This window comes from Fringilla coelebs, assembly GCF_963513975.1.
Source record: "Fringilla coelebs genome assembly, chromosome: 2".
NCBI lineage: Eukaryota > Metazoa > Chordata > Aves > Passeriformes > Fringillidae > Fringilla > Fringilla coelebs.
This window is the reverse complement of record NC_140029.1, coordinates 88,092,761-88,115,909: the sequence shown is the minus strand read 5'-3', so window position 1 is coordinate 88,115,909 and position 23,149 is coordinate 88,092,761. Positions and strand designations below refer to the sequence as shown.

The 23,149-nt window shown below is 46.6% G+C and overlaps 1 protein-coding gene across 1 annotated transcript; it reads left to right on the top strand.

Moving 5' to 3' along the window:
* Positions 1 to 9,284: 9,284 nt before the first annotated feature.
* On the top strand, positions 9,285 to 22,245 carry TCAF2 (TRPM8 channel associated factor 2; the record flags this gene model as incomplete). Its single annotated transcript, XM_084226082.1, has 7 exons — positions 9,285 to 9,901; positions 12,374 to 13,344; positions 15,239 to 15,333; positions 16,342 to 16,555; positions 17,998 to 18,237; positions 20,121 to 20,458; positions 22,000 to 22,245. The coding sequence occupies 7 exons, from the start codon at positions 9,285 to 9,287 to the stop codon at positions 22,243 to 22,245; spliced, it is 2,721 nt and encodes a 906-aa protein (XP_084082208.1).
* Between the last annotated feature and the right edge of the window lie 904 nt (positions 22,246 to 23,149).

Here is a 23,149-nt window from a genome sequence, read left to right as displayed (position 1 = left end):
AGAAGTTTCTAGAGCTGCTGCCGCAAAGCGCCCGGCCGTGCCAGCGGCTGGGGTGAAAGTGTGCGTCGCCCCCGGGGGCGGAGAGGACAGCGGGGGTAAGGCAGCCGCCTGGCCGCGTTATACTCCGGGGTGGCGGGGGCGAAGGAGAAGAAGAGGAGGAGGAAGAAGAAGAAGAGCAGCTTATTCATGAGAAGAGGGAGGGCGCGCTTTTACAGGGCCGAGCTTGCAGGGCAGGTGCGCCCGCCTCTCGCTGGTGATGCAGGGGAGCGCAGCCCGGCAGCGAGGAGGAGCTGCTGTGTCCTGCCCTGGGGAAGGCTTTACTGTAAGCTGCACTTAAAATAAAAGTAACCCGTCTGACCCCTCAGTTTTAGCAACCCTGTACAGATGGATGGCTTAGATTCTTTTTGTCCACCACGCAGTACTAGGTGGTCCCGGGAAAGGTAGTACAGGTGGGCATAGAACTGCCGAGCCGACAGCGAGCGTTCAGCCCGGGGAGCTTGGCAATCCCTTGCTTGGGGTCCCATTAGGAGCCGTGTGCTTGAAAGCCATTTGTTACCCAGGACCAGGAAAGGTAAAGACATCAGTGTCAGCTCTGTGGCTTGCCCGTCTGTATGCATCCAGATAAAGTAGAACCGTTCTGTGCCTGCTGTTGGAGTATTTAGGGACACATAAATAGAAATAGGTGCTCCCTCTTAATATGAAAAACAGTAGTACAAATTTGCAGGAATTAGCAGACCAGTCTAATTCTGGGCTACTCAGTATCTGTACATCCCTCTCGGATGGTAGGGTACATTCGGCCAAATCATTTGCAAAATCCAATAATACAAAATCATGCTAGAATCGTATCCATCATCTTCACCATAAATAAGGAAACCAAAAGTGTTAAATGTGCTCAACCTTCCACTGCAAGCCTTGAACACCCGCCCCCCGGCCACGCAGCTGCAGCGTTGCCCACTCCTCGCATAGGGCGGCACCTTTCCCGGCGGTTCTTGAACTTTCCTTCCCGCCCGCTCCTTCGGCTTTCCCGGCGGGTGCTGGGCGCGGGGCCGGCGCAGTTCAGCTCAGCTCAGCTCAGCTCAGCTCAGCTCCGCCCGCGGCTCCCGAGCGGCGCCGAGCAGCGGGAGCCGTGCGGAGCCCCCGCCTCTGCTGCGCCCGCCGCGCTTGGTGCCTGCCGTGCGGCGTGATGCTTGAGCCTCCTGCAACAGAAGCCGTGACTGAAGGGGAGAGGAGGCTCGCAGGGGGGCGTGCAGGGTCCCGGAGCTGCCTTTCCAAGCCGCATTGCCGTCTCGCGGCGCTTCCAGAGCAAATCCCTGGAGTGGGAGCTTGCTCTGTGAGGAGGGTACAGGCTGCGTCTGACCTGACCGAGGCTGATCTGTGCCTGGTGTGCAACTCAAGCAGCCTGAGGTGGGCTCTGCCGGCTCCCAAGGAAAGGAGTAGGAAAAGAGACTAAAAGAACCTGTGGTTACTCTAGCAGATGGGTGTAAACTTTAAAATCTACAGGTTTCCCCTGAGAAAGAACATGTTTTTCAACCCCACGCAAACGTACACTTTAGTTTACTTTCAGTCTGAGTAAGAAGGGAGAAGGCAGAGAAGGAGAGGATTGTGGTTTCTGCATGCATTTGGTCTAGAAACTTCTAGCTGCTCACAATTTGCAATTTAACATGGATGAGTTATTTGATTGCAGATTAGATCTGTAGGAGGTACAAAGCTGGTTCTGTGCATAGACTCTGGACCTTGATACACTGAGGAACATGGAGAGAAGTATCTAAGTTGTTTCTGGTCCAGCAGGTCTAGCAGGTCTTGTTGCAGGAGGCACAGCAAAAACACAGGAGATAATTCTTCATCTAATGAGTCTGTAGGGTGCTAAATTTACAATCTCCAGTCAGCATTAGCACGCAAGTTCTCCTACGCTCTCAATTCATCTGACATCTTTTTTTCATCTACTTCTAAAAATAAACCAGCTATGTGTTGGTTTAAAATAAATCTTTGCAGGTCATTCTGTTTGGCAATGAAGTTTTTGTTTGGTACTGGTACTTTTTCGGCTGCATGTTTTCTACTTCATAATCCAGCATTTGAAAATTGCGGTATGTGTAATTGGTGCCAAATTATCAACAACTGCCAAACATGCTAGAACCAAGTTTGATAAAGTGATAAGTAGTAGAAAGGAAAGGAGATCTTTTAGTGGAGATCATTTACAGATGTTATACAGCTCACATTTCCAGCCATCCCCTAGTTTTCAACATAGCGGTGCAAGCCCTTACATAAGTAATTTAAACCAAGTACTGCAAGTTATGTTCCTTAGTAACTTTTCGAAGACTGTTTAGATACTGTTTGAGGGCCTCCCTGATGGGCTGTATGTGCAGGGCTTTATGGAAAAGGGGACAGAGACAGAGCAAAACAACAGTGAGTGTCAGGTGATGTCAATGCCATAATGCTTCCAGTAGGGTGTGGATGGAGGGAAGGCAGGTCAGAACAGGCTCTTTTTTAAGGATCTTCTAAGGCTTGCTTCTAGTACCAAAGCATTGTAAAGGCACCTCATGTCTGGCCTGTTCTCAGAAGATACATTGCAGACAAAAAGGAGAGGTTTCAGAACTTGATGGGTATGCTTAGGTGAAGAGAAAATGAAAATTTTGGCTATAGCTTTCGGGCAGAGCGGAAGACAAGTGAGGTGATTGCCTAAGGCAGCAGAGAACATTCCGAGCAGTAAAATGTCCTAAAAAAACAACAAATTCCAGCAAGAGTCTGGAACAGCCTTCCAGGACATGAAGCCAACCTAAAGCTGGTCAGCAACATGCTAGATTTCGGAATAGGTTTATGTAAAGACTTGCTGAAGATAAGGCTTGGACTTAGAAGATGGCATAGGGCAACACAGCTCAAACATAGCTTTATCAACAGGTCCTGCACAGGCAAGGGTGGGACTCGAGGTGGGACCCCAAGGACTCAAGGGACTCCTAAAGCGCATCAGGAAGGGAGGACCTGTCAAAGGGTTGGCTTCCCAGGCATGCTGTGGCTGGATTCACTGCGCTCTGTGGGTTGACCAAAGCCCCACTGTGACATGCTCTGGCCTGGAAGCTCACTTGCCCAGCTGTGTTGATGATGCTGGCACGGCAGAGTCCCAGAACTGGGAAAAGGAGTGAGGAATGCGTGTCTGTACAAGCTCAAAGATGACATTTCGAGATAATGGCAAACAGAGTAACCAAAAAAGGAACACCCTGACTATTACTTCGTGATTGGAACAGGAACTGAAACCACACTCATCAAGAGCACTGGGTTCATGCTTGATTGGCTTGAAAGGGTTGAGCACGGGGTGTAAGAAAGGAATAAAGGCAGAAGCCACACACTCTGTGTTGACTGGCACTGGCCACCAGCTGGCAGGTGGACAGACAGCCAGACATCAGCAGGGACACCCTGATGCCAGCTGCCAGGGAACACAAAATCCAGTCCAGCGTGGCTTGAGTGTGATGAAGACCTTCCTGGGAAAACTAGTATAAATAAGATAGCTCATATACCATGGGCAACAGCGATAATTTGTACACCCATGTTATTTGAAGTAAGGCTTTAAAACATTGATTGATTGTAACAAAGGGTTAAGTAAACTTACTCTCTCTTTTTTTTTTTTTTTTTACTTGGCATACATTTCTTCTGAGGGATTGTTTGGTTACTGTCGAAATCCCAAGGAAACCCCAGATGCTCATCTGTTGGTGTGTCACACTTATACTGAGCTGGAAAAAAATGTGACTTAATAGATCAGGGACGGCTTTAATTATTTCTGTTTGCTGCATTATAAAAAATAATGGTGATAAGAAGGAAGCAATGCTCAGCTTATAGAAGTGCACATTTCTCTGTTGCAATAAGCAGTGCTGCCATTGAAGTCTGCAACAGGGCACAAACCTTCATCAGTCTGACCCTACACTTGAATTTTGTGTGACATGTCAATGATAGATTATTAAGCTGCCCATCACCTGAGTTATGCCCTGCCTGTTCTTACGTCTCAGCTTCACTGGGCTGTCCAAGTATCCCTATTTTCCCTTGCTCCCCAACAGGATATAGCACATCAAGTTCTGTGCCATCCTTTGGGTTTGGGAGGAATAAAGCTGTTGTTTTTCCATATTCATGACCACATCACTGCGGACTGCAGTAGATTGACACGGCCCACACACAAGGACCATCAGACCTCTCTCTTTTCTGCTCCTTTTCAACCAAAAGCAGCGGTGTTCACTCATCCTCTGCTTTAAAACCGAGCAACATTTACAGGGGAGTGATCTGAGCTGTTACACCACACGCATGCAAATGAGACTCAACCCTTCCAGCGCCAGACTGGAAAGGGCTCTGTGTCTGCATTTCCCGGGGATTTCTGCGCTGCTCAGCTCCCTGTTCACCAACAGATGCCAACGCTTTTCTAAAATTACAGACCGTAGGACCTACAATTAGGCAAGGTCTCGTTTTTAAAAAATTGTTCTCTAGTAAGGTTATTTCTTCTATGCTTCTGTACCTTGATTTCTATTATTTGGCGATTTCATTTATGTGATATGTGCTGTACTTTTTAGATCCCAGGTAACGATTTTCAAAAAGACTGAACAGCTCTTGTTTGTATAGGCATCTCTTCTGATTCAGTGTATCCCTGTCTTTACCAATTATAGCTCATTAGTTAACTTTCAACACAGAGAAATTTAGAATGAATTATAATTAAGATGTTATTTACTTTCCAAATGCAAAATTAATTTAAACATACCTGATCATCTTTCATCAGTTGCTTGTTCTTTCCTTTCTTGAAAGCAATTAAGATTACTGGACAAATGTATGTTTAGACATTCAGATTTTCTATTTCTTTGCATCTCATTAGCCAGTGAGTGTACCCTAACAATGGTGTGCATGGTAACACCACCAGAAAGGATGGACAATTTATGTTGTTTTTTTCCTCAAACCACTGCAACATTTTACTAGGCTTGGAAATTGTAATGTTTTATAGTCTATTGTTCTGAAGTGCCACATGAAAATAATACCAATAACAGTAATTACACATGATAATTGCCTAATTGATTCTGCAGCACTTTTACTAAAAAAATATATTTTTTTAGACTTTATCAATTTTCAGTATGTTTCCTAATAACTCTTAGGCCTGTCACTGTTAAAAAAAAAAATACCTGCAGTAGCTTCCTTTGGTGATTGCTATCTTGATCTAATTTTAGAGTTCCCATTAATTTGCAACCTAATCTACTTTTTCTTTGGCTCTCCTTCCTTTAGACGTATTTATCTTTGTTTTTTCTACTTTTATTATGTAACTCTAGAATGGTGTTCTTAATGTATTTTTTCCCTAATTTTGTGTTTCCCATGCAAGTTTTCTTGGTTGGCTTCCTCCCACTTCCCCATCCCTTTTCTCTGGCTGTGCCCGAAGAAGGTCAGATTAGATGTTTGGACTGTTACAGTGTCTCATTAGTGTTACCATAAAAAATTTCTTCCTTACAGCCAAATCTGTGAAATCTAAATCTACTCTCGGTCAGTTTAAAACCTTGTTGCTGATGAACAGACAATGAAAATAACTATTTTTGTGTCTTTAGCAAATGCCGAACATCATCATTCCTCTCGTTGCTCAATTTGGTGATAAACATGGGAAGAAGCAAGAGTCCACCAATTCCTTACTGCTTACAGACTTGGCAGTATTGCTGATTCTTAGTTACTGTGCAGACAGCTAGACTGCAAATCTGAAAGAAAGGAAAGACTGGAAAACCCATGGGCCCACCCTAATGAGGAAGAACAGCCAACTCCCTAGGAGTGGTGTGTCTCACTCACTCAGGCTGCCTGTGTTGTTAACAAGTGAGACATCTCAGTGCCTATCTTGCCTCTTTTGTCCTATACTTCACAGATACTGCACAATCCTATAATTTTTACTCATGGAGGTCCTCCTGTGTTTTGTAGGGACCTTAAAGACTCGCCCAAAAGTGACTGACCATTTAACACACAAAATCTATTCCCATATTCACCCTCAGAACTTGCCCAGGTCCTCTGTCTCAGAGATACTTTTCCTGAGTGGACCAAGGGGTATTCCTTCCTTTGAATCATATCTCTTTTGCCTGTGTGTGGTGGCTTTTGGACAGCAGATGATGGAATCTTAAGTCTGCATTTAATGAAACCCAATTACCTACCCGTCACATTTTTGTCCCTTTTCCAGAGACAGAAGAAAGACTGGGATAGATTTAGCCCTCTGGCAGGTTTATACATGTTTGCTCCAATACCTATTCTCACAGGATTCTCAGCTCTGCAGGGAGTAGGAACTCTCTGGAGGTGCGAGGTGGAAGGTGTGGGAGGGAAGACGAGGAATTCAGAATCTTTGTCTCGAGACACTGTCATGGAGAATTTTTCCTTCCACATTAAGAGGGGATGCAGCTAGGAACCAAGATCTTCCTTCTGTATGGACTCAGGTCTAGTGGTTGTTTCCTCCTAATTGATGTGAGAGACAGCCAGCTCAGTCTTCTGCAGCTTCCTTCAATTCTTGTTAGACATGTACGTTCTCTGTTCCTGCTGAGTTTTCTCCCTTCTCTCTCTAGATAGAGGAGATCATCTGTAGTTGTGTCTCGTCAGAGTCTAATATGTGCACATCTTCTCTCCACTCTGAAATGCTTCATACTATTTAAATGGAAAAATTGTGATTACATAGGAATTGGGAATTCTGTTATATGATCACAATTGCTTTCAGTCAAGAGAGTTAACATCCTTTCCAAAACAGCCACTCCTTGTTCTGGATAAATGCCAGGGAGCAGGAGTGTTCCTAGCTTGAGAGCTAGGATGTTAGCTTTCAGATCCTGTGATAAGAAAGGTGGGGGCTAAGAAGTTTGCTGATCTGACATCAAACCTAGTCCAGTGGTTTGTCCCCTTGTAGAAAAACTGAGGGACAATCCCAAGCACAAATACAGCCTGGGTAGAGAATTAATTGAGAGCAGCCCTGCCAAGGAGGACTTGAGGGTGTTGGTTTGACCAGAGGTCCAACATGACCTGGCAATGTACATTCCCAGCCTAGGAAACCAACCGTGCCCTGGGCTGCATCCAGAGCAGCGTGAACAGCAGGGCAAGGGAGGGGATTCTGCCCCTCTGCTCTTGTGAAGCCCTACCTGGGGTGATGCATCCAGCTCTGGGGTTCCTAGTAGAAGGAAAACACAGACCTCTTGGAACAAGTCCAGAGGAGGCCACCAAGATGAACAGAGGGCTGGAGCACCTCTCTTATGGAGACAGGCTGAGAGAGTTGGGGTTGTTCAGACTGGAGAAGGCTCCAGGAGCACCTTAGAGCCCCTTCCAGTACCTAAAGGGGGCTACAAGAGAGCTGGAGAGGGACTTTTTGTGAGGGCATGCAGTGACAGGACAAGGGGGAATGCCTTGAAAGAGGGCAGGTTTAGATTAGATGTTAGGCAGAAATTCTCTACTGAAGATGGTAAGACACTGGCACAGGTTGCCCAGAGAAGCTGTGGATGCCCCATCCCTGGAAGAGTTCAAGGCAAGGTTGAACGGGGCTTTGAGCATCTGCTCTTGTGGGAGGTGTCCCTGCCTGTGGCAAAAGGTTTGAAACTAGATATATTTTTAAGTCCCTTTCCAACCCAAACCATTCAGTAGTTGTGATTCTATAGCTTCATATGAGTTGCTGAAACTATCCACCTGCTTTTCCTCTCCCTTGCACCATGGTCAGTGTGTCAGCATAGCTACATTAGTATCAAATCCACAGAAATCACCAAAAAAACCTTCAGTATTTTCCAAGGCTGCATTACTGCTTTGCTGCATGATTCATAGTAAAACACCCTAAAGCACTTAGACCTTGTATTTACATTTGCATGTAGGACTTCTTCAAACCTAGCAAAAAAAAGCTGGGATTCAGACTAAGGCAGCAATAAAGCACTTGGTTACTGGGCATTGTAGTTTTTATCCCATGTTAATCAGCAGCTTTGACTCATGAATTGTTTATAAGACAATAGAGGAGTCCCACGATAGTTTTGGTGAAAAACAGCACTTCCAGGCATGACCAGAGAGGATAAGTGATACTGTCATTCTAGATCAGGTTGCTGTTTCTAAGCACCCTGGGGCTTTTGACAAATCCAGATAAAGGATGCAGCTTCTCCAGGACTTGCCCTTTTCCTGTGTTTGGATGACAAGGGTTTGCTTTCAGGGTAGCCAAATGTGAAGTGTGTGTGAAGCCTGGTGTTGACACGGGATGCTGCCAGGGAAAGGTCCACGCCCCTTCAGAGCAGCTCCCTCCCTTGCCGTAGGTGTTGTGCTCTGTCACTCTTCTGAATCCTGAATGACACAAGCTGGGTGGGACTGGGTCAGAGTCTCATACCTGAAAGCCTTCCTGTTTGCACAGCCACAGCTGCCCAGATCAGCAGAAGACAACTTCAGGAGAAAGCTGAGCCAAACTTTCAAACCGAGGGAGCCTTAACAGAGCGGTGTCACTCCCAGACCTCAAAGGGCTTGGCAGTCGAGGTCAGTACACTCTCCTTACTTCAAAGGTGGGAAGGCAGATGAAACAAAGCTATGGGAAAGAGAAATTATTTTATTGAGATTTAAAACAGTTTGGATCAGGGAACTAGGTCATTGATCTCCTGTGCCCAGACATGCTCTCATGGGTACTATGTGCTTTAAACTCAGTTATTGCAGGGAAGCTGGTCATCTGCATCAGATTCGCTGACTTACCTCTCCCTCACAGCACCTCCTAATACTAAGCACAGGCTTATAGTGCCTGAACGGAGGTAGAAAAGTACAACATGTTGCAGCAACAGCATGAAGCTCTGTATCTATCCAGTTAGGAGCTAAAATGTGAACCACGTTTGAATTATATTGTGCATTGTGTTGATGCAGCTTTTTAATTTTCTGGCTGTTCCTGTGTAAACCACTTCTACCATACAAGTTCCTAGTAGACTTCCTGGAGCCTCTGGCACTCTCCCTCTTCAAATAAATTGTTAATGGGGCAGTGAATACCTTTATTTCCCTGTTTTCCTCCATGGTGCATAGCAGAATTTGTTGAAACAGTCATTTTGTCTCCATAATCATGGTATACTTGTTACTTCTATTTAAATGTGTAAATAGTGTGATAACAAAGCTAAAACAAGCAAGCAAACAAACAAACAAAATGACAAACCAAATCCCCAAAAGAGTTGTATCCACAAATCTTGACTCCTCTTTGTTTGGAGCTCCTACTAGCCAACAAAAAATTGCTCCACAGGGTTGTTACGGCTGTTCCTAATTGCTGAACTCCACTGTAATGCAGGTTGTTCTTCTCTCCACCAGCCAGGAGTGTCCTGGAGATGAAGCCCTGTGCCACCTACGAGCGGTTAGTGGATGGTGTTGGGCCGTGGGACTTCACTGGAGGTTTTGTTCCCTGTGAGCTGCTCCTTGTTGGAGAGGACGCCTACCCTGTGCTCCTGAGCGCTAAGAAGCAGGTGCTGATTGCGGTTTCGCAGTATGGGAAGGGCCGCATGGTGGTCGTTTCCCATGAAGGAATCCTGAAGAGCCCCAAGTTCTCCCAGTTCCTCAGAAATGCCATGGGGTGGCTCAAGCCTTGCCCAGAGGCCCTGGTTGGGATTCATCCTCGCTTGGATTCCCTTTCCCAGGTGCTGCTTGAGGCTGGCAGCCGAGTGCAGGTGGAGGCAAAGCCCAGCCCATCCATGGGGGTGTTCTGTATGGATGCCTACGACAGCTCCCAGGCCAAAGGCATCGTGGACTTTGTCAAAGGGGGTGGAGGGCTGCTTGTTGGAGGCCAAGCCTGGTACTGGGCGAGTCAACACGGCAAGGAGAAGGTGCTGTTCGAATTCCCTGGGAACCAGGTGACCAGCGTGGCCGGCGTGTACTTCACAGGAAACACCGTGGAAAAAGGCATCTTCAAAGTTGCCAAGAAGATTCCCAAGATCCCATTAGTTGTCCCGTGAGTACCTGAATTGCCCTCTCTTTGAACCACCAGTTAGGTTATGTGGATCGATTGTTTGTAGAAGATTTGGGAGGCGAGAGGTGAGGGTGATGTTGAATGCTGGTTCTTTAATAACCAGCATGGAATTGTTGCCTTCCAATTTAAAGGGGACTTTCCCATTCTTTGCAATTGGAAAGAATGCTGTCTTCAACTGCTTGCAGGGCAGCAGGACCAGGCCCAGGGAATCCATGCTCGGAGAAGGAAATGAGAGGAGCCATCTTTTAGAGCAGCCTGCTTGATCAAGTGTACCTGAGTAAAACGCAGCAAAACAGGGACAGGAGGAACTTCTCTCCCTCTCCCTCTCGCCACACATCCCTACATTCAGGGCAACTTTCCCACAGCTGCAAACCAGGTTGGAGATGAAGCAGCAGGACAGCTCTCTGGGCCAGGCTCTGGCTGACATTTGCCAAACCTGTTTAGCATGTTCCTTGCAGGAATTTGCTTCTGCAGGTAAGCCCCTGGAGCTGGCCAGAGCTGAGGCGGGGTGCCGCCTCCCTTCTCAGCTTCTGAAACAGGCTGTGGGCAAGAAATCTCAGTGCTCCCAGTTTGTTTGGGATTCCAGCCTGGCTCTGTTGGGTTCTGGATGAACCCAGAGAGTGGGTTTATCAGGTGTAGAACCCAGGGCTCATATTGCACAACTGACCAGGCACTGGAGACTTGGATGTTGCCCTGCTCTCTTCCTCCCCTTGCCAGAGGCCATGCCAGGCTCTTTCTGCTGCCACTTTCTGCTACGTTACATAAGGCACAGCAGGTTCTCCAAGGAGCATTAGTGCTGCTGCACTTCCTCTGTGTGGCAGCTTCATTTCACTGTAGTGACAGCCACAGCAATTACAGTAAAACTCCCTGCAAGACTTTCCTTCACAGCCTTTTCCTTGTGGATGTAGAATGCTAAATTTCTAATATTTTCAAAAATTAATGGAATTTGATACTTTCTATTGTTTTCTGGTAAAGATAGTAGAGAGCTGTGCTGTTTAATTCAGTGAAATGCTTAGGGCACAGCTAACAAATCAGGCTGCTTAATTAAAGTTTGCTGGTCTCTTCTTGTTACCACCTGCACTGTACAAGCATGTTCTCACTGCTTCATGCACAAGGCATGGAAGAGGGAAAGGGGTGAGGAATTCAGAAGAGAAAAATTACATCACAATTAACAAGACCTCAAGTGGTAACTAAGGGTGAATTACACCTTGTTTAGGTTGCTTTTGTGGGGGTTTTGTTTGAATCCAGAGCCAGAGAGAAATTTAGATCTCCAATTTCTGTGTAACACTACAGCTCTGTACATCTGGGTCTTGCTAGATTTGTGTGCAGAGAATCAGGCTTTAGTCTGAGACAGGAGCTGTGCCATATGCCTGGACACATGCTCTGTGTGACAAAGGGTCTCAGTAAAGTAATAACAAAAGAAGAGCTGCAGATTTAATTCCTGTCCTGCGGGCATGAAGAAGGGCAGCATCATTTATTTTCTCTGAGTTGGCAGCAGTGGCCACGTAGCAGCAGATCCTTCACAGGTGTTGGGGGAAAACTGTTTGGCAGAACCAGGGGAAAGTGTGCACAAAGCAAACGAGAGTAATTCAACATGTCTTTCTCCACAGTGACACATAGGAGTTATATGAAAATAGCAGAGATAAGAGAGCCTTGCACAGCCTAATCTCTTTTTATTGTGGAGACCAACAATGTGAGGTAATGTGAGGTGTATGTGTTAAGGCTCTAATTCGACTTCTAGTCACTCATGATTTGTCTAGCTGTGTGTCTGCCTGTCTGTGTAGCCCATCTGTCCTAGCACTCCTTTCTTCAGTTCTCAACAGTGGCAGAGCTTGGGAAAAGGCACAGAAATCTTTTGGGCTTGCCTAGTTTATAAAGGCTAGGGTGGGGCAAATAGAGGAAGTTTCTCTTAAAGGAGATATGCCAATTCCTACATTATGTGCAGTTTAAATCTGCAGTTTAAGAAACTATGAAGGGTCTGATTTTTGAATTTCTGCAATGTATTTAGATTTTTAAGCAGCTCTTCAAAGACATAGGTCTAGAAGCTTCCTTTTGACCTATTTATTCCAATTTTAAAATGAGGGTTGAGATTCCTAAAGATTTCCTTGACTGTAACAACTGAGGCTTTAAAGGGAGAAAAATGAGGCATTGATGGATTTTTTTTTTTTTTTAATGGAAGAACTGACAGCATGATGTCCTGGGATGAAGGAAAAAGAAGAGGCAAGGATGGCCGCTGAGAATAGCTCAGTTGGTTAGAACATGGTACTACTAATAGTGTCAAGGAGGTGGCTTTGATCCCTATATGGACCACTCACTTAAGAGTTGGACTCCTTCCAACTCAGAATATTCTGTGAAATCAAGAAGAGAACTCCTTAAGTTTCAGCTATGGCACCAGTCCTTTTGTGCCCGGGATTCTGGGCTGGGGGCTAACCTGGACCTCTCTTGGTTCTGCAGGCACCAGGCCAACCTGAGCCTTGACGCCGAGTTTCTCCTGCGCGGGGTGCCGGAGCTGGATTTGGTGACGGGGGGCATCCCCTCCACCTTGCTGCTGCATGGAGCCCTGTCCTTCCCGCTGTGCCTGGACAGCTCCCAGCGCTGCCTCTTGGCTGCCGCGCGCTACGGCCGCGGCCGCGTGCTGGTGGCCACCCATGAGAGCCAACTGTTCTCCCCAAAGCTGGCCAGATTCCTGCTCAATGCTGTCTCCTGGCTGGATGCCGGCAGGAAGGGGCTGGTGGGGGTGGATCCCAGCCTGGAGAAGCTGTGCAGCCTGCTGTCTCAGGCAGAGGTGAAGTCGCAGGTGTCACAGCTGGCAGGTGACATCAGCGTGTACTGCTGCACTTCTTATGGTGACAGAGAAGCCGAGAGGATCCACGCTTTCGTGGCAGAGGGAGGTGGCCTGCTGGTGGGGGGCCAGGCCTGGTACTGGGCTTCCCAGAACTCTGGCAAAGCAGCTGTGGCAAATTATCCTGGCAACAGGATCCTGAACCGCTTTGGGCTGAGCATCCTGGGGCAGAGCGGCCGGGCAGCCAAGTACCCGTCCCTGGGTCCAGGGGAGCACTACCACTTCCGCAGGGCGCTGCTGCTCTTCAGCACGCAGCTGCAGGGACACGAGGAGCTCACAGAACCCCTGAAGGGCTGGCTGCACCCCCTGGCGCGGGACTGCACTGCCTTCCTGCACATCCCGGCCCACGACTGCCCGGCATACGCCTCGCTCCACCGCATCCTGACCAAGGTGCTCAAGAGGGCTGGGATCCCGCAGGTCAGCAGGCACTGCCCGGTCAAGAGCAACTCCAAAGAGGCGGTGCTCCTCTGCATGGCCACCGAGCTGTCCCTCACCATGACAGACAGCACCGCCCTGGTGCAGAAACCTGCTGCTGGGGTCTGTGCCTTCCCTGTCACTGTGGAAATCGATGGCACAAACCCAGGTGAGGAGTTATCTCTCTTCCTCTCAAGGCATCCTGTTGCAGGGATCTCTGGGGTGCCCACCCTCAGTGTGCCTGTATCTGCCTATGCCTGAACATGGGCACAGATGTGCAATTTCACCTTGGGTTTCAGAGGAGGCTGAGCTCAGTGCAGTGGCAGACAGGCTCCTTTTGTGGCCAGCCCTGATTTTGGCAGCTGAAACCCCCCATGGAAGTCCTGCTTTCCCCCTGTTGGTGCACAGGCACTGACAGGAGAAGAACAAGCAGTACAGCAGGGCACTTGCATGGCACAATGGTTTTGGCAAGAAAGCTTCTCTGAGAAACCCTGGACTCCACACTGCAGGTTGCTGTTCCCATAGTTGTGCTGATACAGCCATCTATGGAGCCATCCTACAAAGAGGTGGGAGTTAGAAACAAAAGGTTTATTAGATATCTAGGTAATTTCAGCCTGAGTTATAGCACAGTCCCACAGCTTGGTGTATCAGCACAATGGAGGGAATATCTGGTTTTGGGGGTGAAAGAGGCTGGAAGTATGGTGGGAACTTCTTGGGCTGACACTGCCACTGAAGCCAAAATATTGGGTAAATACATCATAAATTATTTGTCTAAGCTTAGGTCTTGTATCTGTACCAGCTTGCTGAGATTCCTGCTCACAACTGGTATGTTTAAACTCTGGGTTAAATTCCACTAGTAACTTTTGTGCCCTGGACAGATCTTTTTGGTAGTAGAATATGATTTGGAGGAGTTGTTTCCAGATTGTTCTAATGAGATAAAGGAGGCTGTTCTGGAATGGCAATGTCTGAGTGAAGTGGCTGGGCAGAGAGAAAAGTTGTAGAATGACTTCTCACTGGTTTTAACACAAATGAGTCAGGACAAAAGCAGAAAATACTCAGAAGTTGTGTCATTGCACATAAACGAAAAAGAAAGAAAAGCTAGCAAACCCTGAGCACCATTTCAAAACTGCCTTTGGTACAAATTGAGCAAAACTGAGATGAACTGGTAATACACTGTGATATAGTCTAAATTGCATTTTTCATTGGATTAGGTTTTGCTTGACGCAACTGGTTCTGCTTTCATGGGTGACAGGAAAGGTTGTAAGTTGGGTACTTAATGACAGTTCAGCTCTTTTTAGGACTTCTGGTGTTTGGATTGAAATATGCCTTAAGTAAACTTTATGTCAGAACTAGGGAGTGGGATCTGCCTGATCACTACAGTAGAGATGGATCAGTTTTGCACTGTAAATTCTGTAAATTGTAAGTGTTTAAAGAGATTTATGCTGAGGAGACTTGCATTTCCATGGGCAGACTGTCTAGAAACATGCTGAGTTGCAGTGGCACCCTTCTTCCAGGTATACCTAGCACAGAATGGTCTCTTGAGGCTTTCTCATCACTTCAGTCAGCTAGAAATAAAAATTCTTGTGGACTCCAGTTTGTGCTGGACCAGTCACTAAGGAAAAATTGGATGCCACCGTCAGTCTGTAACTTGGGAAATGTTTTATGACCATTGCAACTTCAATTGTGTAATCCCACCATAGCTGGCACCTCTTATGAGGTCTTGAGGATAAGAAGGTCTGAGTGTAGGAAGTGTTGGGGTTTTGGCTTATTTTCTTTTTTTTTTTTTGTTTTCCTTCTCATTTTTAGGAGATACTACCAAGCACATTTAAGCTTGGTGTTTCCAGAAGTGTAAATCTGGATGGGCTTGCTTGCTAATGGTGCGATGATTTTGTTCATTTCTTTGAAACTGTATTTCTGACAAGTTGGGTAAATGTGAGATAGTTCTGTGAGTGTAGAGCAAGAGAAAAGGAAAGGATGGAAGATTATTCTGCTGTTTCAACTTGAAATCTCCAGGATCTGTAATGGTCCTGGACTGTTCAGGACTGTGTTCTGTTACATTTTAGGACAGACAGCCTGGAGGAGCACAGGACTCTACCTACCCGAAGGGCACACAGCAGTGATAACGTGCCCTTGCCTGGTGGTCGGTGCTGGCCTGAAGGTAAACTCTCTCTGCTTGGCGTTGGTTTACACCGGTGTATTTGTCGGGTTAGAACTCAAAAATAGCACGGGGACGGGTTTTCTGCTTTATGGCTTTTTCTGCTTTTCCTGCCCTTTCCTACTGCTGCCACCCTGTGGCACTTTAGATGCTTTGTCATAATTTCTTCACCTTGTGTCCTCACGCTTTTCTTTTGCATTCTTCCCATTCTGTGTGCTGGCGGGATAATTAGATGTGGCTGCTGCTTGAGGGCTGCTGCTGGGTTTTGTTCTGTTTTGGTGCAAAAAAGCCTGGTCAAGATGATTTTCAGGTCCAGGATAAGTACTTGGGCCCTTCTATGAACCAAACTTGATTCCATCTCTCCAGATCTCTCATAAATTCCTGTGACAGTGCTGTCACTGTTGGTCATATAGATGTATCCAGATGAGACAGGCATTGTTACTTGGGATCCTGTTCTCTTCAAAATACAAGAGAAGAAAATGCTTACCTGGTTGGATTTTTTCTGCAGTGACCTCCCTGAAGCAGCTGAAATGCAAAGTTAACTCAGGTGGTTCTGTCTGATCCTGCAGCCACATGCTGTCTGTTTTATTATAAGATCTCTAAGGAGGAGGCACAGTAAAAGAAGCCAGTCATGACCACATCTCTCCAAACGATGTTATAGGAAGTGACTCTGACATTGGGAAAGGGTGGAGGAATGATCAATGCAAGTGCAGTGCAATGGAAGAAGTCACTGCAGGACTCTGACCTGTTGGTGAAGCATGCACGCATGCACTTGAGCAGGAATACTGGGAGAAGAGCTCTAAGACTCATAAGACTCAGATAGGGACAGCATGAGCTTTTCCTTTTTTTTTTTTTTTTTTGAACTAGGCTGGGGTCAGAAGGCTGCTTCTGTGTGTGTGCTCTGCAGGGGTGCTGAGGTCAGTCTACCAGCTCACAGTGGGTGCTGAGGGGAGTCTGCCAGCTCACACTGGCACACCTTTGACCAGCTGTTCCTACACCTCTCCTTGCCAGGTGCAGGTTGGGTGTCACACGGATGACCTCTCTAAAGCCAAGGAGCTGAAACGGGCGCCGGTGGTAATCCGCACCTGTGATGTTGCCTGCCAGAAACAATCAATTTCCTGCCTCTGGGGTGGCCTCATTTACATCGTAGTACCGGCAAAGAGTGCGCTGGGGAATGTGCCCATCACGGTGGAAGGGGCAGTCAGAGCTCCTTTCTTCAAGCTTGGTAGGTTTGTTTACTTTCGTGCTTTTTGCCTGAGGGCTGCTCACAGATGTTCTCTTAGTGACTGAAAGGAAAGATGGTCCTGTGCTTAGGATGGTCTTAGAAATGCTTGGATTTAGGAATACCCAGATTTATTTTCCTTACTATGCTGTCCTCTGGGATTCCCATTTTTCTACTAATTTTTAAGAAGGGTGGAAGGGCTCCCCAGGGATCACCAACCTGTCAGCCTCAGCTCTGTGCCTGGGAAGATCATGGAACAAACCCTCCTAGATGCTATGCTAAGGCACGTGGAGGACAGGGAGCTGATTTGGAACAGCCAGCACAGCTTCACCAGGGGCAAGTCCAAGAAAGGTGGGGACTGACCCTTTAGCAGGACCTGTTGCAGTAGGACAAGGGGCAGTGGTTTTAAACTCAAAGAGGATCAATTCAGACTGTATGTATAAGGAAGAAACTTTTTACCATGAGGATGGTGGAACACTGAAATGACTTGCTTAAAGAAGTGATGATGGATGCTTCATTCCTGGAAACATTCAATGTCAAATTGGGCAAGGCTCTGAGCAACCTGATCTAGTTGAAGATGTCCCCCCTGCTCATAGCAAGAGGGTTGGAACAGATGACCTTTAGGATCCCTTCCATCCAAACTATTCTACAATTTATGAATTGCTTCTGGGTTAGTCACTCTGAGCCTGCTCCGTGGCTGGGAGTAGGTGAAAGAGCTTTCACAAAATGGGCAGGGTTTATGCACACCAACATTTCTGGGAGCTGGAGTTGTTATTTCTGACGGAAACTGTTGTGCTGGGGAGAGGGACACTGATCTCTGCACGGCAAAGCATGTTTTGTGCTCTGCCTGCTTTACTGTGCCCTCATATGGCCATCTCTAGATCCTACAAGGCATCTCTGCTGAATTCCCCATGTTCCCAGCAGTCTTGTCTTGTCTTGTCTTGTCTTGTCTTGTCTTGTCTTGTCTTGTCTTGTCTTCTCTCCTCTCCTCTCCTCTCCTCTCCTCTCCTCTCCTCTCCTCTCCTCTCCTCTCCTCTCCTCTCCTCTCCTCTCCTCTCCTCTCCTCTCCTCTCCTCTCCTCTCTTCACTGAACAGAGCCAGCATTGTTATGTGAAACAGCAAGTCTGCTGGACAAAAAGAAATGAGACACTAGAGAAACTTGATGCCTCTTGTTTTCTGATACAAAACAGGGATCTGATCTTGCTATGCTACTCTGGTATATGCCAGTCCTTTTGTGTTCCCTACCTATTAAAGAGCCTGAGGAGGCTTCCCAAGAGCAGACTGAGGACTGGCTATTTAACAGCCACCACCCACAGTCATGCAAGTACCACATACTGTTTTCTAAGAAATTTTCACGACCTGCTCTCTTTCCCTGAGCTTGACCCCTGTGAGCCTGCTCAGGAGTCGGAATTGTGCTTGACTGACGTTCTGTGTTGTTGCTGTAGGGGAGACCTGTGAAAGGCAGTGGGAGGCCTGTATCCGGCACTATCCCGCTCCCTGGGCAGAGCTGGCTGTTGAGAGTCTCATCCTGACCGTGCCTTCTGACAGCATCCGCCACATGGAGAGCCCACGGCCGCTGCTGACCCTGTGGGACCGCATCATGGTGGCCATAAGCAAGCTGGCAGCCGTGCCAGCAAAATTCCCGAGGCCAGAGAGGATTGTAACAGATGTCCAGATCTCATGTGGTAGGTACAATGCCATATGGCCTTCTCCAGGGCTAAGAGGCAAGTGGCCTCTAGCAGCAGTGTCTGTTCCTTCAAGGTTATTCTGCTAAAACCAGACTGGGAGCATATGTGAGGTGTTAAATGACTGTGACCCTTGCATAATTGTGAGCTACTCTGTCAGGGTGGAAATGTGGTTAGGCAGGGCTTGAAAAACATACTGACCTTTCCAGATGCCTCCCTGCTCTCAAAACTGGTGGTGTCTCCTCGGCTGTTCTCCTGTTGGGGTGTGTTATGATGCAGAGCTGCTGACTGCAGTGGCTTTAGCTCCCATGCAGTTATCCATTCTCCCTCCTGAATGCACTGCAGAGCCAGTACAGCTGGGAAGCTGTGACCTGATTTCTATTTTCTCTCTGGCTCAGCCACAGGACTGCTCTCATGTGTTCAGTGACAATTTTTAAACTCCGTGTGCCTACTTGCTGGAGGTGGGCTCCACAAAGGTTATTGTGGGCAAAGCTTAGCCTGAAAAGATGTGTGCCTGAGATGATGGCACACAGCTGGAAGCAGATCCAGTATTGCTGTCAAAGCCCAGGAGTGTGTATTTTTGCAGCTGATGTTAACCCACTCCAGCTTTTCCAGTTATGAGCTGAGTGCCTTCAATCAAGAATCAAATTATATAGTAAACATGGAACCTTGCAATAAAAATTTTGCTCAGTTGTTTTTTTAAAAAAACTTAAATTCCTCATGGTTAAATTCATCATCCCACAATGAGACAGCAGCCTGGCATGAACCCTGATGCCCTAAACTTTTGCTAAGCTACAATGGAAAGAATTAATGGCACATCTTGGGAGTGTTAGGTTCTGCTATGCCGAGCAAATGCCAGTTAAAAATATCATCGTCTACAGACATAAAATTTCTTTTGGCTTGGGTGGACTAAATTGTTTCCCTCACATTTCTGGGTCTGAGTTTTTTGGGTGCTAGTGATTGCTAATTGCATATATCCCTTTTATTAAAAAAGAGGAAGCTCGAGATTTTCACTAGCTCCTGCAGAAACTAGTTCCAGGCCATTCACATTTCATGTTCACTAGTTCCTGCAGGAAGGGGATTGCCATTGTTCATTCATCAGGCTCCCTCTGTGTAAAGGGCTGCTTATACCCTGCTACAACAGGTATTTGAATGTGGGGGCATTGCTCTTGCATGAAGTTTTGGGAATTTTCCAGGAGGACCAATTAGGGAAGAAGACACCAAAGAGGCATAATTAAAATCCCTTGCAGTGCATGTTTTTTGCCTAGCAACCTGCTGGGAGGTTGTTTATGGAATAACTATCCTGCAGGGTTAAGAACAGGCTTAAGTAGGACAGGTTTTGTAGTCCTTAAGCAACAAACTGTGTTTTCCATGTGTCTCATCCACGCCACATCCAGTGACCACTGGAGTGCAGGCCTGCAGTGTCCACTCTTTGCATAGGAACACTCAGGGAGTGCCAGGGTGCTCAATCACATCATTGCATGGTTGCTTTGGTGTTGACTGAGCTCAGCCTGTGGGAGTTCAGGTGTGTTCTAGGCAATGGTCAGGCTTTTCTCCTCATCCTACAACCTCAACCTCAATCCAACCATGAGTGTACACTTATATATAAAAAGGGAAAGCAGGCAAAACTGCACTTCACTGATGGTTCAGTCCTGCCTTTACTTGTTTGACTGTGTAAGGGTCACCATCTGTTAGGGTGAAATGTGATGTATTTCCTTATGTCACACTGGGAAAACTGGTCATTCATGGTAATAAAATAAGGGTTATTTGTGAGATGGAGGAAAGGCACTAGAGAAATGAAAAAAAATGCAATAATCATTTACATCTGAGAAGCACTGAGGTGAGCAGGTAATGACACGTGCTGCTCCCTGTCTGTCCTGCAGGCTGGATGCATTCTGGCTACCCCATCATGGGCCACCTGGATTCAGTGAAGGAGATGCTAGATGTGGAGTACATGCAATCTACTGGGCTTTGGGGTCCCATCCATGAGCTGGGACACAATCAACAGCAGCAGGCATGGGAGTTCCCCCCTCACACCACAGAGGCCACATGCAACCTCTGGTCTGTCTATGTCCATGAGGAGGTGCTGGGCATTCCCAGGCATCAGGCCCATCAGGCACTCAGGCCACAGTGCCGCCAGGAAAGGATAAAAGACTTTCTGAAGAAAGGTGCTCAGCTAAAGGACTGGAACGTGTGGACTGCTCTGGAGACATACCTGCAGGTAACAGGGAAAATGTCTGTGTGTTCCTAGTGCAGTCACTGAAGCCTTTGTCAGAGGGATGTCTGACTGTAGCTGTGAAGCCTTGTAAGTGTTTGATTACTGTCAGAGGGTTTATCTTGAGCCCAGAACGCACCTGAGAGGTAAAGAGGCAGAGTGCCTAAAGCTGAGGTCTCCTGAAAATCTTCCTTTGTCAGATTTGGGTGTAGCCACTCAGGGAGATAGCTCAGTGCAATGTACAAATCTTTCTCCCTGGAAGAGAAACAGGAACTGCTGCTTATTATACAACGTGGGAAAAGGAGGCTCAAACTTGGGGGCACAGCTCTTTAATCCATAACAGATTTCCTGTGGGACAGTGGGAAGTTGTCAAAAAACCTTGGCACTGTAAAGTGTCTAGAAGAGCCAGGCTTTGAACAGTCTCCTGGTGAGTTACATGGCCCTTTAAAAAACTTAGGGAGAGGAGGGTGTTCATATCATGCAGTGCACTGAGTGGAGCCAGTGTAGTCCAGCAAGTGGCAAGAGGATGGGCTCAGCCTATCCTTCTGCACACAGAACTGGATCCCTCACTGTGGCTGAGACTCTAAAACATGAACCCTATCCTAGATTAAAAGTGCATTCTCTTGGGAAGCATGCAAGAGAGATTCCCCCTTAATCCTCCTAGAAACTATTAGCTAATGGAAAGAGCACTCAGCCTGATTTTAACTGGAAACGGCAAAGCAGATGTCCATGATGATGGCTTAAGCTACTGACTGTTGTGAGATGAGTGTTCCTCAGCTCCCTTGTCTGAGAGCTCTCACACTTCACATGAGGAAAAGAATATTTACTGGAGGAGTATTGATCCTGACTTCTCCACATCCCAGAGAAGCATCTGCATGGTCAAGCTGAAGAGTCATCCTCTGGGGATTCTTGGTGCAACCAATAACAAAATATTTATACAGAGGGAACAGTTTTAAGGGGAGAAATTTTCCCACAATACCTCACCAGTTTAGCCACTGCCTCACTGCCTCACCCACGCTTGTAGGCTGGGATGTCTCATCTCCTGCCTGATTACTAACAGGACTGCTGGAATAAATGTGGCATGGAAGAACAGTTCTAATTCTGCACGGCAGTTTTTCTGTATGAACTCCTTTTGTTCTTATTGTTAGGCAAAGCATGCCCTGTTCATAATCTCTCCCTCCCATTTTGTCAATACTCCTTGTTCTCCTGTGCCCCTTCTTTCCAGCTATTCTGTCAGTGTCCCCTCTGATGCTGTTTTCACAAAGCAGCAGCTTATATAAGAGGTTGCTGACACTTCTGGTTACTCCCAATGTATCTTTGATCTCTGTTTGTTTTGGGAGATCAGTGTAGTGGGGAGGTATTTTTCTGTACTTTAGTGCTGTTAGTTATGCTCTGAAGCCTGAAAAGCCTAGATGCTTTCATCTAAATTTACATTCATTTTAAAAGACACTGCAGAAACCTGTGGAATTTTCTACTGTATGTAACACAGGAATAATGCCAGTGAAATGATAACTTAACTGTTTGTACACTGTATTGTTTTTCATCAGTTGCAGGAAGAGTTTGGTTGGGACCCCTTCATCCACCTCTTCTCTGACTACCAGAAAATGTCCAGGATCCCAAAAGACAACACTTCTAAGATGAACTTGTGGGCACAGAAGTTTTCTCAACAGGTGAATAAGAATTTGGCTCCATTCTTTACAGCCTGGGGATGGCCTATCAAGAAAGAGCTGTCTGTGGAACTGTCCTCTCTACCCAGCTGGGAACAGGATCCAATGAGATCCTACAGACCATAAAGGAAAACTACCTAAATCTTGGATCTTGTACTAGCTATGGCCTATCTTTATCTCCATGTGTATCTACATGATAGCTCACTATGTGCTTGAATTCTGGAATCTTCAGCTTCTTGCTGCCAGTGGAGGCCAGCCCCAACAGAGATTCAACAGGGATCAGCAGATCAGCAACCACCTAAGCTATCTTCTGAAGGGTTAAATAATCAGTGAGCTTTGTTCCAGGTGCTTCACCTCAGGAAGAATGTAATTCTGAGTTGATTGAGTTCCTGCAGAACCTTTCTCCGATGAAATGGAAGTTTTCTGCGTGGAGCAGTCCCTGGACCAGTTTCAAGGACTTTACCATGGGAATAGAGATCTTTAAAGCAAATAGTAGCCTCCACAACATTGTATTCTTCAATTATAATCTCAGTAACATAAGATTTTCACAATTTTTTTTGTTGCCCTAAAATTCCTAATTTTTAATTCCTCTTATTATGCAGAATTTCACAGCACCTGTTGGGAAAGTGGCCTTATAATGCATATATACAGGCTATATAATGCATAATTGATACTGAAATGCTGTAGATTTCTTCCTACATTCTATGACTGTGTGACCCAGTGCCCATCTCTATGTAAACAAGTCAATGATAAGTTTTAGCTGTCCTTCAACCATAGTCTGACAGCAAGATACATGCCAATGAAGAGGAGAGAGTGGAAGCAGGGAGGTGACTTGATTGTAGCCAGTAATGGTTTAGCTCATGGACTCATCAAAGGTTAAAATCCAGGCACTGACCTGGCAGCCTGAGGGAGCAGGGAGAAGGAAGACAACCCTTCATCAAGACAGAGGACCAGCCTTTTCAAAGTGCAACAAAAGTTTATGTTACTCCCAGCTCTTTCATAATTGCTCAGATATTATGGGTTTTGGAAA